At 38.5% G+C, this 13,362-nt stretch overlaps 1 protein-coding gene across 3 annotated transcripts in view; it reads right to left on the bottom strand.

Annotated features, from left to right (window-relative positions):
• The window catches only part of JAM2 (junctional adhesion molecule 2), a 64,850-nt gene that overhangs the window by 9,207 nt on the left and 42,281 nt on the right, over positions 1 to 13,362 (bottom strand). For all 3 annotated transcript variants that reach the window (XM_060009832.1, XM_060009834.1, XM_060009833.1), the window contains 4 exons: positions 7,773 to 7,880; positions 6,206 to 6,358; positions 5,291 to 5,493; positions 1,323 to 1,422 (listed from right to left, as the gene is read on the bottom strand). In XM_060009832.1, coding sequence (XP_059865815.1) covers positions 1,323 to 1,422; positions 5,291 to 5,493; positions 6,206 to 6,358; positions 7,773 to 7,880 — 564 coding nt within the window. The remainder of the gene's footprint in view (positions 1 to 1,322; positions 1,423 to 5,290; positions 5,494 to 6,205; positions 6,359 to 7,772; positions 7,881 to 13,362) is intronic.

A 13,362-nucleotide genomic window follows, 5' to 3' on the forward strand; every position in this document is an offset into this window, starting at 1 on the left:
TTTTCTGATAATTTAAGCAAATGCTTATGTTTGACTTTAAATGTCAACACTTGAGTGGGTTGGGTAGATAGTATGTGTCCCCGAATTTAAAAAAAAACCCTGAAATTCAAACTTACTTGTGGAAATTAGAGTATACTATTGAATATCTTATACTTTAGGATATCCTGAAGTCTAATAAGATTATATTTTCTTTAAAATATCATGCTAAGAGTTAACTGTACACAGACAATATAAATTACTGCCCACGTACCTGCATAGCTCAAGACGTGTTGAAAAAATGAATTTCTGACCCCACAAAGCTGAGGACAAGCTCCTGAAACCTAGGGTGCAGCCCCCTCCAGAGTGACCTTTAACCCCTCGGATGCCATCTCCAGCTCATCCCTCTCTATTACACAACCATTTTCAAAACACGGCTTTCATACAAGAACGAGTTTAACCAAATTGTTAAAAGTAAAATGAAAAACAATGTTTGCTCTGAAACTCATGTAATCTGAAAAGATAATTGAGCCTGAATTTTATTCGACTCTAAGACACTTATTTTGTGAATATAATATATGGCAGCTATGTTTTATAGCAAACTAGATCCATAACTATATTCAACATGCCTTGGGAGTTCCCTGGTGGCCTAGGACTCGGCGCTTTCACTACTGTGGCCCGGGTTCAGCTCCTGGTTGGGGAATTGAGATCCTGCAAGCCGCGCAGCATGGCCAAAAAAAAAAGTCTTTTTGGACAGCCTACTCTTCAATAAGTATAAACATACTATTTCAGGGGTTTGAAACAAATTACCAACAATTAAAATAGCCAGTACCTATATAGTGCTCAAAATACACCAGTGCCATTCTAACACTTTTGAATATTAATTATTTTAATCTTCCTAACAACTCTATGAGGACAGTGTATTATAACTTCAATTTTGGGGAGACTGAGGCACGGAGGTTAATTAACTTGCTGAAGAGCCCGTAGTTAATAAGTGGCAGAGCTGGAATTCGAACCCCCATTCTGAATTCTTGACTCTGAGCAACTTACAGGACTCTTAGCTTTTGTTTCAAAGAGGATTGCTCAGATGAGCATATTTTAAAATTAATTATTGGAAAAATTCAAAAATCTATAAAATACAATGATAAATATTCCTGTCTTGCTTGGAAGCTGGATTAAAACAGCATCTTTGCTTTTTGTAATATTATGTCAAACTGATTTTAAACATTCCCTTCCATTTATACTTCAAATCACTCAGCTCTTACTTACTCCTTGCTCCTTCCACCCCCAAATATTTGCACATACTAATTTTAAACCATTTGTTCCTCCCAATATTTCGTGCTTACCTACTTGCATTCGTTTCCCAGGACACCTGCTATGTCCAACAGAATTACGGGCTTCGCAGGAATATTCTCCACTGTCCAGTTTTGAAACAGTATTAAATTGCTATTTGTAGAAGAAAAAATACATATTTACTTAAGCAATAAATCTATCAGTAGACTCCCAAAAGAACTGTGTTCCTTAAATTTATCATTAAGTCGGTCTTTCCTTTTCAGTGACTTAGGACTTTATACATTTTTTTAAAAATTTTACTTTATTTTTGGCTGCAGTGGGGTCTCCGTTACTGTATGCAGGCTTTCTCTAGTTGAGGCAAGTGGGAGCTACTCTTCTCTGCAGTGCGCAGGCTTCTCATTGCGGTTGCTTCTCTTGTTGCGGAGCATGGGCTCTAGTCGAGTGGGCTCAGTAGCTGTGGCTCGCGGGCTCTAGAGCGCAGGCTCACTAGTTGTGGTGCACGGGCTTCGTTGCTCTGCGGCACGTGGGATCTTCCCGGACCAGGGATCAAACCCATGACCCCTGAACTGGCAGGCAGATTCCCAACCACTGTGCCACAGGGAAGTCCCTAGGACTTTATATCTTTACAGTGAATTCAGAAATCTGCCATGTCTTCAAGGAGTAATTAGCTAGGCCTCTGTTTAATTTGACAGAGAAAGACCTAAATATATACAGGAAGTGTCTTTTTTAGTGTGTGATACTGAAAAAGTAGTACAGTTAGGAAGACAGTGGGCATTTTTAAAAGTTTACAGCACATGGTAGTATTAACTATTGTAGGTAGTTCTAAGTCCTAGGAAACACCATTTATAAATAAAGGCCTCCTTGGCCTTAAAGGCAGTTTTCTGAGTCACAGTGAGTTCACTGCAGCAGCAAACAATGAACACTTCTCTAAAGAGCCAGAGTTACTACCAGGAAGTAGCATAGGGCCTAGGAAAGTCTTAATGTCATTTATAGGATTACAACTTCTATCAGTTGTAGAATTGGTGAAAATTATGAAAAGATAAAGTCCAACCAACCCTTGTTCTGTCTACTCTGTGCCAAAGCAACTGAAAGGCAAGACTTTGATGTAACAGGCTTCATAGTAGTTTAGCACCTCGGAGAGTTTCAGGAAGGAAGGAAGGAAAGAGGGAAGGAAGGAAGGAAAGAAAGAAGGAAGGGAGGCAGGTGGGTAGAAAGGAGGAAAGAAACAATGGGTAGATAGATGGATAGAAGGAGAGAAGTTCGTTAGGTAGTTAGTAGGAGGGAGGGAACTCAGTGTGTTCTGGACACCTTCAAGAATCCTGCCAGGACCTAAGGAGGGTGAGAGGGGTGCTCAGACCCATTCCTTCAGTATCCTCCTGTCACACCCTCAGTACCACAGTGGTCACTGCTGACTGCATCCAAGAGCGGCCATGAACCTCTAAGGAGCACTTCCTTATTGTCTTGTATCCTCATGTAATATATGTGCCTAAAAACAGCCAGGGTTTTGATCTATTTAAGGCCTTTTCCTCTCTTTTCCCTACCCACTACCCATATACCTGTTCTTTCTGTATCCTTCAACATGGTGCAATAGAAAGCATTCCCTTGTGTATTCTCACTTTATGGAATCGTCAGTCCCAAGAGCCAGATTCCTTTAAAGATATTCACCATGAACTCAAAGCCAAGGTTATGTATAAACAAAAGTTAGACTAAAACCAAAAATGATCTTCCAGGATATTATAACTGGTGATTAAAAGGAAACTGTTGTCTTCCATACACTGGAGTCTTTGTTTTGCTCATTTTTCAGAAAATAACCCATGCTGGTTCTGCCCTGGTGCACCCCTTTGACATCACAGATATTTCAAGGGTTGAGATGAGGAAAGTGAATCTATATCTTTTCAGACTTGGCTTGGGGCTTTTCATCACCTGCTCTGAGAAAACACAAATTTGAAAAGTAAATATAGCCAAGTGTGACCGCAGGTTTTCTACCCAATTTCTCAGTGTAAAATCACTTGGACCTGCTGACTGAGCCTGCTGATGCTGAAAGGGCCAGAGCATCCCTTCCTTAGGGAGTAGCCACATCAATCCACCGATATGTTTATCTTTCAGTCACTTTATCAATATGCTTTATTACTTACCAGAGGATCTAGTTTTTAAATGTTATCATGCACTTGTAGATTGAAGGGATGAAAGGAAATATTATACCTCCTCTAAAAATTTATTAAAATTTTTATTACCAAGCCTTTAAGATTCTTTTGATAGTGGTTGTGATAGTGATTCTGCCTTGCTGGAAATGCAGCATTTTTAAACTGACATATTACTTTGAATCAAAAAAAAAAGCTTCAAATTTAATTGTCTTTTTTTTACTCCCACCTCTACCCTAAAAAGTCAGAGTCAAAAACAGTAAAAATACTTTTATTTGTAAATATCATTAACTTTAAAGATCTTATTTACAGATTTCCAACAGGATTCCTTAGAAAGGCTTTTCAATCGATCAGACAATCTGGACTAAATCTAAAGTAATAGATACTCAAGTCACAAAGTCAATTGTTGACGAGCTAGTCATGGAAGAGTTTAATGACACAGACATCCTATCATAGGTTGGCAAGAGTCACTATTCTCACACAGCTGGTACTGAGGTCAGGGCATCCCCAAGAGAGTTTTCTATTTTAAAAAATTTTTTTATTAAAGTATAGTTGATTTACAACGTTGTGTTTCTTTCTGGTGTTGTTATACATACATGTATATCTCTATTCTTTTTCAGAATCTTTTCCCTTATGGTTGATTACAAGATATGGAATATAGTTCCCTGCACTATACAGTAGGACCTTCTTGTTTACCTTTTTTTAAAAATATTTATTTATTAATTAATTTTTGGCTGCATTGGGTCTTCACTGCTGCGCGCAGGCTTTCTCTGGTTGCGGTGAGTGGGGGCTACTCTTCGTTGCGGTGCGCGGGTTTCTCATTGTGGTGGCTTCTCTTGCTGTGGAGCACTGGCTCTAGGCATGCAGGCTTCAGTAGTTGCGGCACGCGGGCTTCAGTAGTTGTGGCTTGCGGGCTCTAGAGTACAGGCTCAGTAGTTGCGGTGCATGGGCTTAGTTGCTCTGCAGCATGTGGCATCTTCCTGGACCAGGGCTCGAACCCGTGTCTCCTGCACTGGCAAGCGGATTCTTACCCACTGAGCCACCAGGGAAGCCCTGTATCACATTTTAGATTCCACAGATAAGTGATGTCATATGATATTTGTCTTTCTCTGTCTGACGTACTTCACTTATTATGATGATCTCTAGGTCCATCCATGTTGCTGCAAATGGCATTATTTCATTCTTTTATATATAAATATAAAAGAATGAAATATATGTGATATATATGTGTGTGTGTATATATATGTGTGTATGTATGTATGTGTATATATATATATACAGCACCTCTTTTTTATCCTTTCATCTGTCAATGGACATTTTGGTTGCTTCTATGTCTTGGTTATTGTAAACAGTGCTGCTATGAACACTGAGGTGCATGTATCTTTTCAAATTAGTTTTCTCTGGATATATGCCCAGGAGTGGGACTGCAGGATCATATGGTAGTTCTATTTTTAGTTTTTTAAGGAACCTCCATACTGTTTTCCATAGTGGCTGCATCAGTTTACATTCCCACCAACAGTGTAGGAGGGTCCCCTTCCCAAGGGAGTCTTCATGCATTTCCCTGATACTATAAATACGAGACTGCACCTAGTATCTTTCCAGGCCTGATCCATCATCATGACTCCATCTTGGCCTGCGTCAGGCCCCTGGTGCAGACCTTTTTGCGTCCAACTCCCTAGTTCTCTGTTTTGTCTTCTCCTCTCCTGTGGCAGCCTTTTCCATCACTTCTCTGTATGAGTGCCGCCATCTTCCCTGCTATCCTTTCCTCTCTCTACTTAACGAGCAATGGTATCAGCCCTCTACTCTCCATTATTTTAGTTCTAATATTTTTTTTTCCAAATGCAAGACAGTTATTAGACCAATGCTTGAAATGACCTTACCAGAGTTCCAGATTTTGTATTCATTGTGTATGAGCTGTTGGCACTTGGGGAGCCAAGTTTTGGATTCTCTAGCAAACGGATGCCATCCTTAAACCACGTGTATTCAGGAGCCGGGTTGCCTTCTTTGTCCTGACATCGCAACTCCACCACAGTTCCACGCAGTGCAGAACTGGGTACTTCACATGATGGAACTGCCGGAGCCACTGGAGGATGGAAGTCAAATGGCACTGGTTATTTACAAGCTAAATGAGGATTTTAATAGCCAGCTAAAGATGGATTTATTGGACACCTGTCACAGAGACTGGCTACTTGTTCAAGAGACCCACTTCCTTTCCTCACAGGCACACAGCTAGACCACATTTGTCAGCCCCCTTGTAGCCGGATGGGATCACATGGCTCACGGGCCCAGCCGCTCCGCGGCATGTGGTATCCTCCTGGACCGGGGCTCGAACCCGTTTCCCCTGCATCGGCAGGCGGACTCTCAACCACTGCGCCACCAGGGAAGCCCAGAGACTATTTTATATGGTAAGAGAATTACTACCTATTCTAAAAATGATTGAAAAATAAACTCTTGATAAAGCAGAAACTAATACACCATTGTAAAGCAATTATACTACGATAAAGACGTTAAAAAATAAACTCTTAGGGAAAATGCTTCTATGTACGGTGGAGGACCATTAAGGTTTACCTGAATCTTAATTGAAAAGAGATTTTGTCATAATAAGTTAGTAACATTAACATTTAAGCAGCCAACGAGGTGAGAAGGAGTAATAGCCAAGATTTTGCAGGAACAGCGGTGCTGGTGGTCCACCTTTATAACTTCACTCGCTGGGGCCCTGAGTTGCCTCATTGCTCCAGGGTTGGATGATGGGGATGAGGGTGGGAACAGTAATCACACAGATACAAGCACATCACCTAATACTTCTAGAGTGAGTGTATCCTCTTCCAGGTTTTGACCTTGTTCAGATGGGGCACTAACTTCACAACGATATTTCCCGGCATCATTTCTCGTAACATTTTTGATCCGTATGCTGAAATCTATCATCTCAGCTCGATCTTTAAAATCTCCTTTTAGAAAAAGAGGACAATGATGTTAATAATGATATAATAATTTTCTATATACTACCTTTCTCTAGTCACTTCATTCAGTAACCACTGCATTTATTTTCCTATTAATAAACTCAATTTAAAAATTTTAAAATTGTATATGAGTGCTGCTCTTTCAAACTTCTATTTCTTTTTTAGAACGTCATACTATTCACAAAAGAACACTCAGTTCCGTATTCCCATATTTTATTTGAAAGAATTCAACCCTCATTCCTGCCTCATCCCCTTTCTAGTATGCTAGAATAAATAGATTCACATCTTCAAAAGATACTGGAGAGCCTAGTTTAACTAGCTGGAACAGTAACTTTATGTGTGGTGGCTTGCATGATACTGCCACAAAAAAGAAGGTGAGGGGGTCTTTAAAAACATTCTTTGGATTAGTTTTTGACAGTAATTTGTACGGAATTAAAATAGTGTTTTGTATCACATTAGATTAGCATTACAGAAAATTCAAGTAAAAACAGCTGTGCTATTAGGCCTCTGCTGCCCGTAATCCTATCTTAACAGGTAAGAACCACAGGGATATTTTAAATTTTCTATGAACTTTAAACATTTGCTCACTTGTTTAATTCTTTAAAATTAAAGTAAAACATATTTTAAAATAATAACCTGTTTATTATACTTAAGTTATATTTCCAACTTTTTAAATAATTATAATGGAAAATTTCAAGCATGCACAAAATTAGAGAGTATAGTAAAATGAACCTCAACAAACCATCACCCAACTGTAATTTTAATCAATGCTACGCCTGTCTTACTACATCTGCACCTTTAACCACTGGATTATTTTGAACTAAATCACAGACACCATTGCATTTTATCTATCATTACCAATACTTTAAATTAAAAGCTTACTATATATTCAACAAGAAGGATAGGGAGTATAAAGAAATGTATAACAATAAAAAATGTGAAAAAGAAAGCACTGGATAAGGGTAGCTGTATTTACCTTCCCCTAAGTCTTAACTCCCTAAACTTCTCAGTGATGGCCTTGCTTTCTCAATGGTGATATGGAAATAGGGTAAAGTTACTACAATTGAGCAGTGACCCTCCATCCCAACCCCACACCATCTTTTCATCCTTTCCCGCAAGAGTTTAATCTACTGGGCCAGCAAGAACAATTGCATCTTACATCCTCTAGAAGTGAGGTGAGAAATGAGGGGTCCAGGGCCTCCATGGAGGTGAACTTCTTCTGTTCCCTGTCCTCTGTTTTTGTGGTTGTTGTGTTTTGGGTCTCAGTCTCTATTGGTTTCATCTCACACTTACAGAAACACATTCTCAGTCATCAGCCATGTCCTGCCCTCATTGGTTAATTAAAGGACCTGGGGTATTTGGTGCTCTCTTGCTCTCACCTTATCGAGTCCCAGCATCTTACCTTGAAGAGCCTGTTGATAGTAGACAAAGGAGACACTGCGCCCCAGTTTCTTCCACTCCAATCTGGAGGAAATGGTCTTCTTTGGGTATTTACAGGCTAAAATAACCTCTAGGAACATAAATAAAAATACTTTTTAAAAAATTGTCCCTCTGAAATAATATTTTACTTAATAAATTTTTAACATCCTTAAATTATTATTTTATACATTCATTCATTTATTTATTCATAAATTTCCTCAACAGGTTGGCTTAATTCAAAGATGAATTAAGCATTATGATTATTTCACAAAATAATTTTGTGACACTATGCTACTTTCCCTAGTTCTTGAGCTTCAGTTATCATCTGTAAAATAAGATAGTATCTCATAGAGTTGTTGAGTCTTCATATACAATAATATATGCAAAGCACACATGCCTGGACATAGTAAGTCTTTAAAAATGGCAGCTATGATTAATTATTTATCTTTTTCTTCCCCATCTCAGTCTTCAAGGAGTTTACAGTCTGGTAGAAGAGACAAGTAAGACAGTGTAATTTCAGTCCAAGGTGATGAGTGCCAGGATGGAGGTAAATAGTGGATGGTTCACCCTACTGCCTAAGAAAGGCACTTAGCCCAGCCCAGGCCATGCTATGGAACCCCAAATGGTCCCTCAACACGCTACATCCTCACTCAGATCCCTTTTTTGATAACCTTCTCTGAAAATACATTAATACACACCCAATACGGTCTCCTAATAAATCATTGACTCCCACCCCTCACCTCAATCCAGAAAAATTATTCAAAGATTTCATCTTGGCATCAGGTTTAACCGCCTCAATGTAGCTCACTAAGGTTACTTTACCACGGGCAATTTACTGCACTTATGTCATTAAAGAATTCCTGGAACTACCCAAGGAGCCCCCTCCTTTAACTGTCCAAACAAGATGACGGACGGAAGAAAAACCCAGGGCTTGCCTGCCAACTACTTCAAGTTGCCAAATGGAAATCTCTAGTTCTAACTATTTTTTTTTTTTTTTTTTTGCGGTACGCGGGCCTCTCTCTGTTGTGGCCTCTCCCGTTGCGGAGCACAGGCTCTGGATGCGCAGGCTCAGTGGCCATGGCTCACGGGCCCAGCTGCTCTGCAGCATGTGGGATCTTCCCGGACTGGGGCACGAACCCGTGTTCCCTGCATCGGCAGGCGGACTCTCAACCACTGGGCCACCAGGGAAGCCCTAGTTCTAACTATTTTTAAAGTATGTTTCAGCCAGCTCTCTGGAGTGTCAACTTCATATTTTTTTTAAGTTTTTATTTTATATTGGAATATAGTTGATTTACAATGTTGTGTTAGTTTCAGGTGTACTGCAAAGTGATTCAGGTATACATGTACATATATCGATTATTTTTCAGATTCTTTTCCCATATAGGTTATTACAGAGTACTGGGCAGAGTTCCCTCAACTTCATATTTCTGAAACTTTTTTTCCTCCACAATGCATACAGTTTGACCTAAAAAACACAGTATCTTTGACTAGAAGAGAAACTATGTTAAAATCCTTCTCATACCTCTGATTTTGATGTTAAGCAGACTTAATGCCGTTAAAAAAAAATAATTCAGGATATTACATGACATGGTAGATTAGAAAGCAATACTTATAATATTTATCCCAGGTTTTATTAAAAGTATACACATAGATATGGACAAAAAGCCTGTATGAATATGTATGAAAATATTAACCCAGTGATGATTTCTGTGTGACAGAATTATGATTTTTCTGTTAAAATGTAGTTTCTAATTTTTTTTTAGTTTCACACACATTGCTAAAAATATAGAAATAGAATAACAGGTAATGGAAGATAGGAAGTAGGATAGAGAAAAGAAAGACAAGGAAAAATAATCCAAAATTTGTTTTTAAGGATACCTAGGTTTTTTTTTTTTTTTTTTTGGATGCCTAGTTTTAAAAAGTTTTATGTTACAAACAGACATCATTTTACAGGCATGTTTACAATTATGCTACACAGACAAATGTGTGCCGAGGGACTTGTCTGAGGAAACATGGCTCTGTTCTGTTGATTAAGGAGAATGGGTGGTGGCCTTCCGGAGTCTTGAGCTCTAGATAGGTTTCCTTCCCGTATTTTGTTGAGTTTCCAGCAATTAAACACACACCCACACTCATTTTTAGCTCACACTCCTAGGTCTTAGGAATAAATTTACACTCAAATAATCAAATTGTTTCACGTATTTAACTGGACACACACACACACACACACACTCCTTTTGGTGAATTCTTCCTGATTTCTATACTCATTACTCTATGGAAAACCTCTGCAGAAATTATGTTAAAAATGTAACCAATGGTTTTCTTAAGTGAAGTGACTCCACTCCAGCCTCAATCTCATTGACCATATAAAATGTGGAGAAATGGTCTATGCAATTTGTCCAAAATATATTGAGTATTTACTGTGTGTCTGGCATTGTTCTTGAGCTATAGCAGTGAGCAAAACAAAGATCCCTCCCCTTTGGGATCTTACAATTTGCAGGGGGTCAGACACACAAGAAACATCACAAAGTGAATTATATAGTACGTTAAGAGGTCATGAGTGCTATGAAAATAAGAGTAGATCAGAGTACAGGAAGTTTGGGAATCTGGGGAATGGGGGTGCAGTTTTAAAAGAATAGAGTAGTCAGAGTTCACCTCATTTAGAAGGTGATAATTAACCAAAGACTTAAAAGAGGGAATTTGAATTTTTGAATTTCCTGGAATCTGAATTTCGCCTTGTGGTTCTTTGGGAGTGTTCCAAGCAGGGGAACACCCTGACCTCAAAAACTGTGAGAAACAGTAAATCTACTGAACCATGGGGCCAACATCTGAGGATAGAGAACCAAGTGAACTGAGAAGCTAACTACCATGGACTCTCCTCTCTCTTTTCAGCCCAAATTCAACATTCATGGCCAGCATAATTTTCCGTGTCTAGCCCTCGGCATTATTATGCCATAATATGGTAGTTTAAGGCACAGGCTTTGAAGTTAGACCTCTGCCATAAACCAGACGTGTGATATTGAGCAAATTATTTAACTTTTTTAAAAAAAGATGTGATTGTGTTCACATCTGTAAAATGACAAGAACAACATTACTCATCTTGCAAAGTTGTGGTAAAGATTAAATGAGATAATATATTTACATACTTGGGTGCACATGGTACTCTGTATATAGTCCATGTTCCATAAATGGTCATTATTACTTTTACCCATGAGGCACTTCTCTTACTTGTAGTTGTAAGCTTGCCTTGGCATGGTAGAAATCCATACTTAATACCATCATAAATCTACCCCCAAATTACTCAGATTTGAGCTAAAGTGTTTCCTGTGTTTGAGACAGTAAAGAAAATAGTATAGACATAAATCATACTTTCTCAAAGCAAGGCATATTAGAACAGAAAAATGCGCCAAGTTTTTCTATTAAGATGATTATTACATTGCCAAAAATATCTGTTCCAGTTTGGATTGAGAAAAGATAATTCTTTGTTTGGAAAAAGCATTTGTTCAACATGTAGCAAAATAATCACTTTAAGGAATCACACAGCTAGAATCACTGTGAATTTTAATTTTTCTAAGATTCTGTATTGTTGACTCTTGTTTGATTTCATTCTCTGTGCTCAAGTTAAAAATCATCAAAATCTTACATAATGCAAGGAGAGAATGTATACTACCAAAGTAGTTCTGGAGAATTACCATAAATTATTACTTCTGTGGAGAAAAGCATGCTATTAAATTCTGATTTATTTCTCTCAGGGTTGTGCTCTCTGCATAAGGCTGCTCATGTAACTTACAAGCCTGGCAGAGCAGCGCTCGCTTTACTCTCATTCTGCTTTTGGCATCACTATGGGAGGTGATACAGAAAAGCAGTAATGAAAAGAAGGAATTAATTAATTCATAATTGTTTGAAATCATAGAGACAAGAGACAAAAAACTGAATGAATTGGGGGGAACACACATATACACAAATCATAAAATATTTTAGTACAACTCAACAACAAAAAAACAAACAACCCAATCAAAAAATAGGCAGAAGACCTAAATACACACTTCTCCAAAGAAGACACACAGATGGCCAAGAGGCACATGAAAGATGCTCAATATTGTTAATCATTAGAGAAATGCAAATCAGAACTACAATGAGGTATCACCTCACACTGGTCAGAATGACCATCATTAAAATGTCTACAAATAACAAATGCTGGAGAGGGTGTGGAGAAAAGGGAACCCTCTTGCACTGCTGGTGGGAATGTAAGCTCGTGCAGCCATTACAGAAAGCAGTATGGAGGTCCCTCAGAAAACTAAAAATAGAATTACCATATGATCCAGCAATCCCATTCCTGGGCATATATCCCGACAAAACTATAATTTAAAAAGATACATGCACCCCTATGCTCATAGCAGCACTATTCACAATAGCCAAGACAAGGAAACAACCTAAATGTCCATTGACAGATGAATGGATAAAGAAGAGGTGGTACATATATACAGTGGAATACTAACTACTCAGCCATGGAAAAAAAAAAAAAGCCATTTACAGGGGGCTTCCCTGGTAGCGCATTGGTTAAGAATCTGCCCGCCAATGCAGGGGACATGGGTTCAAGCCCTGGTCTGGGAAGATGCCACATGCTGCAGAGCAACTAAGCCTATGTGCCACAACTACTGAGCCTGCACTCTGGAGCCCGTGAGCCACAACTACTGAACCCAAGTGCCTCAACTACTGAAGCCCACGTGCTCTGAAACAAGAGAAGCCACTGCAATGAGAAGCCCACGCACTGCAACGAAGAGTAGCCCCCGCTCGCTGCAACCAGAGAAAAGCCTGCGAGCAGCAACAAAGACCCAATACAGCCAAAAATAAAATAAATTAAAAAAAAGAAAAAGCCATTTGCAGCAACACGGATGCCGCCAGAGATTATCATACTAAGTGAAGTAAGTCAGAAAGAGAAAGACAAATACCATATGATATCACTTATATGTGGAATCTAAAATATGACACAAATGAACCTATCTAAAAAACAGAAACAGACTCACAGACATAGAGAACAGACTTGTGGTTGCCAAGGGGGAGGGAAGGTGGGGGAGGATAGACTGCGAGATTAGGGTTAGTAGATACAAATTATTACATATAGAATGGATGGACAACAAGGTCCTACAACAAGGTATAGCACAGGGAACTATATTCAATGTCCTGGGATAAACTGTAATGGAAAAGAATATAAAAAAGAATGTATAATGTACATATGCATAACCAACCAAGTCACTTTGCTGTGCAGCAGAAATTAATACAACACTGTAAATCAACTATACTTCAGTTTAAAAAAGTAAAAACAAAAAAAATATTTTAGACTTTAAGTAAAATTAAGTTACTGCATAAAATATCCTAAAAGTGAAATGTTGAAGAAGATAGATAGAAATTTATTTTTGCTTTATGGAAAGCCAAGTTGGAATGATTGGAGCACATATAAAATAGAATCAAAATGTAATTTTTAATTAAAAGGAGCAGAGGCGAGATTAAAAAAATAGAAAATACTTACTTGGGAGTAAATAAGACTAACATTTGATTGCAATAAACATAGAAGG

This window comes from Delphinus delphis, chromosome 4, assembly GCF_949987515.2.
Source record: "Delphinus delphis chromosome 4, mDelDel1.2, whole genome shotgun sequence".
NCBI classification, from domain to species: Eukaryota; Metazoa; Chordata; class Mammalia; order Artiodactyla; family Delphinidae; genus Delphinus; species Delphinus delphis.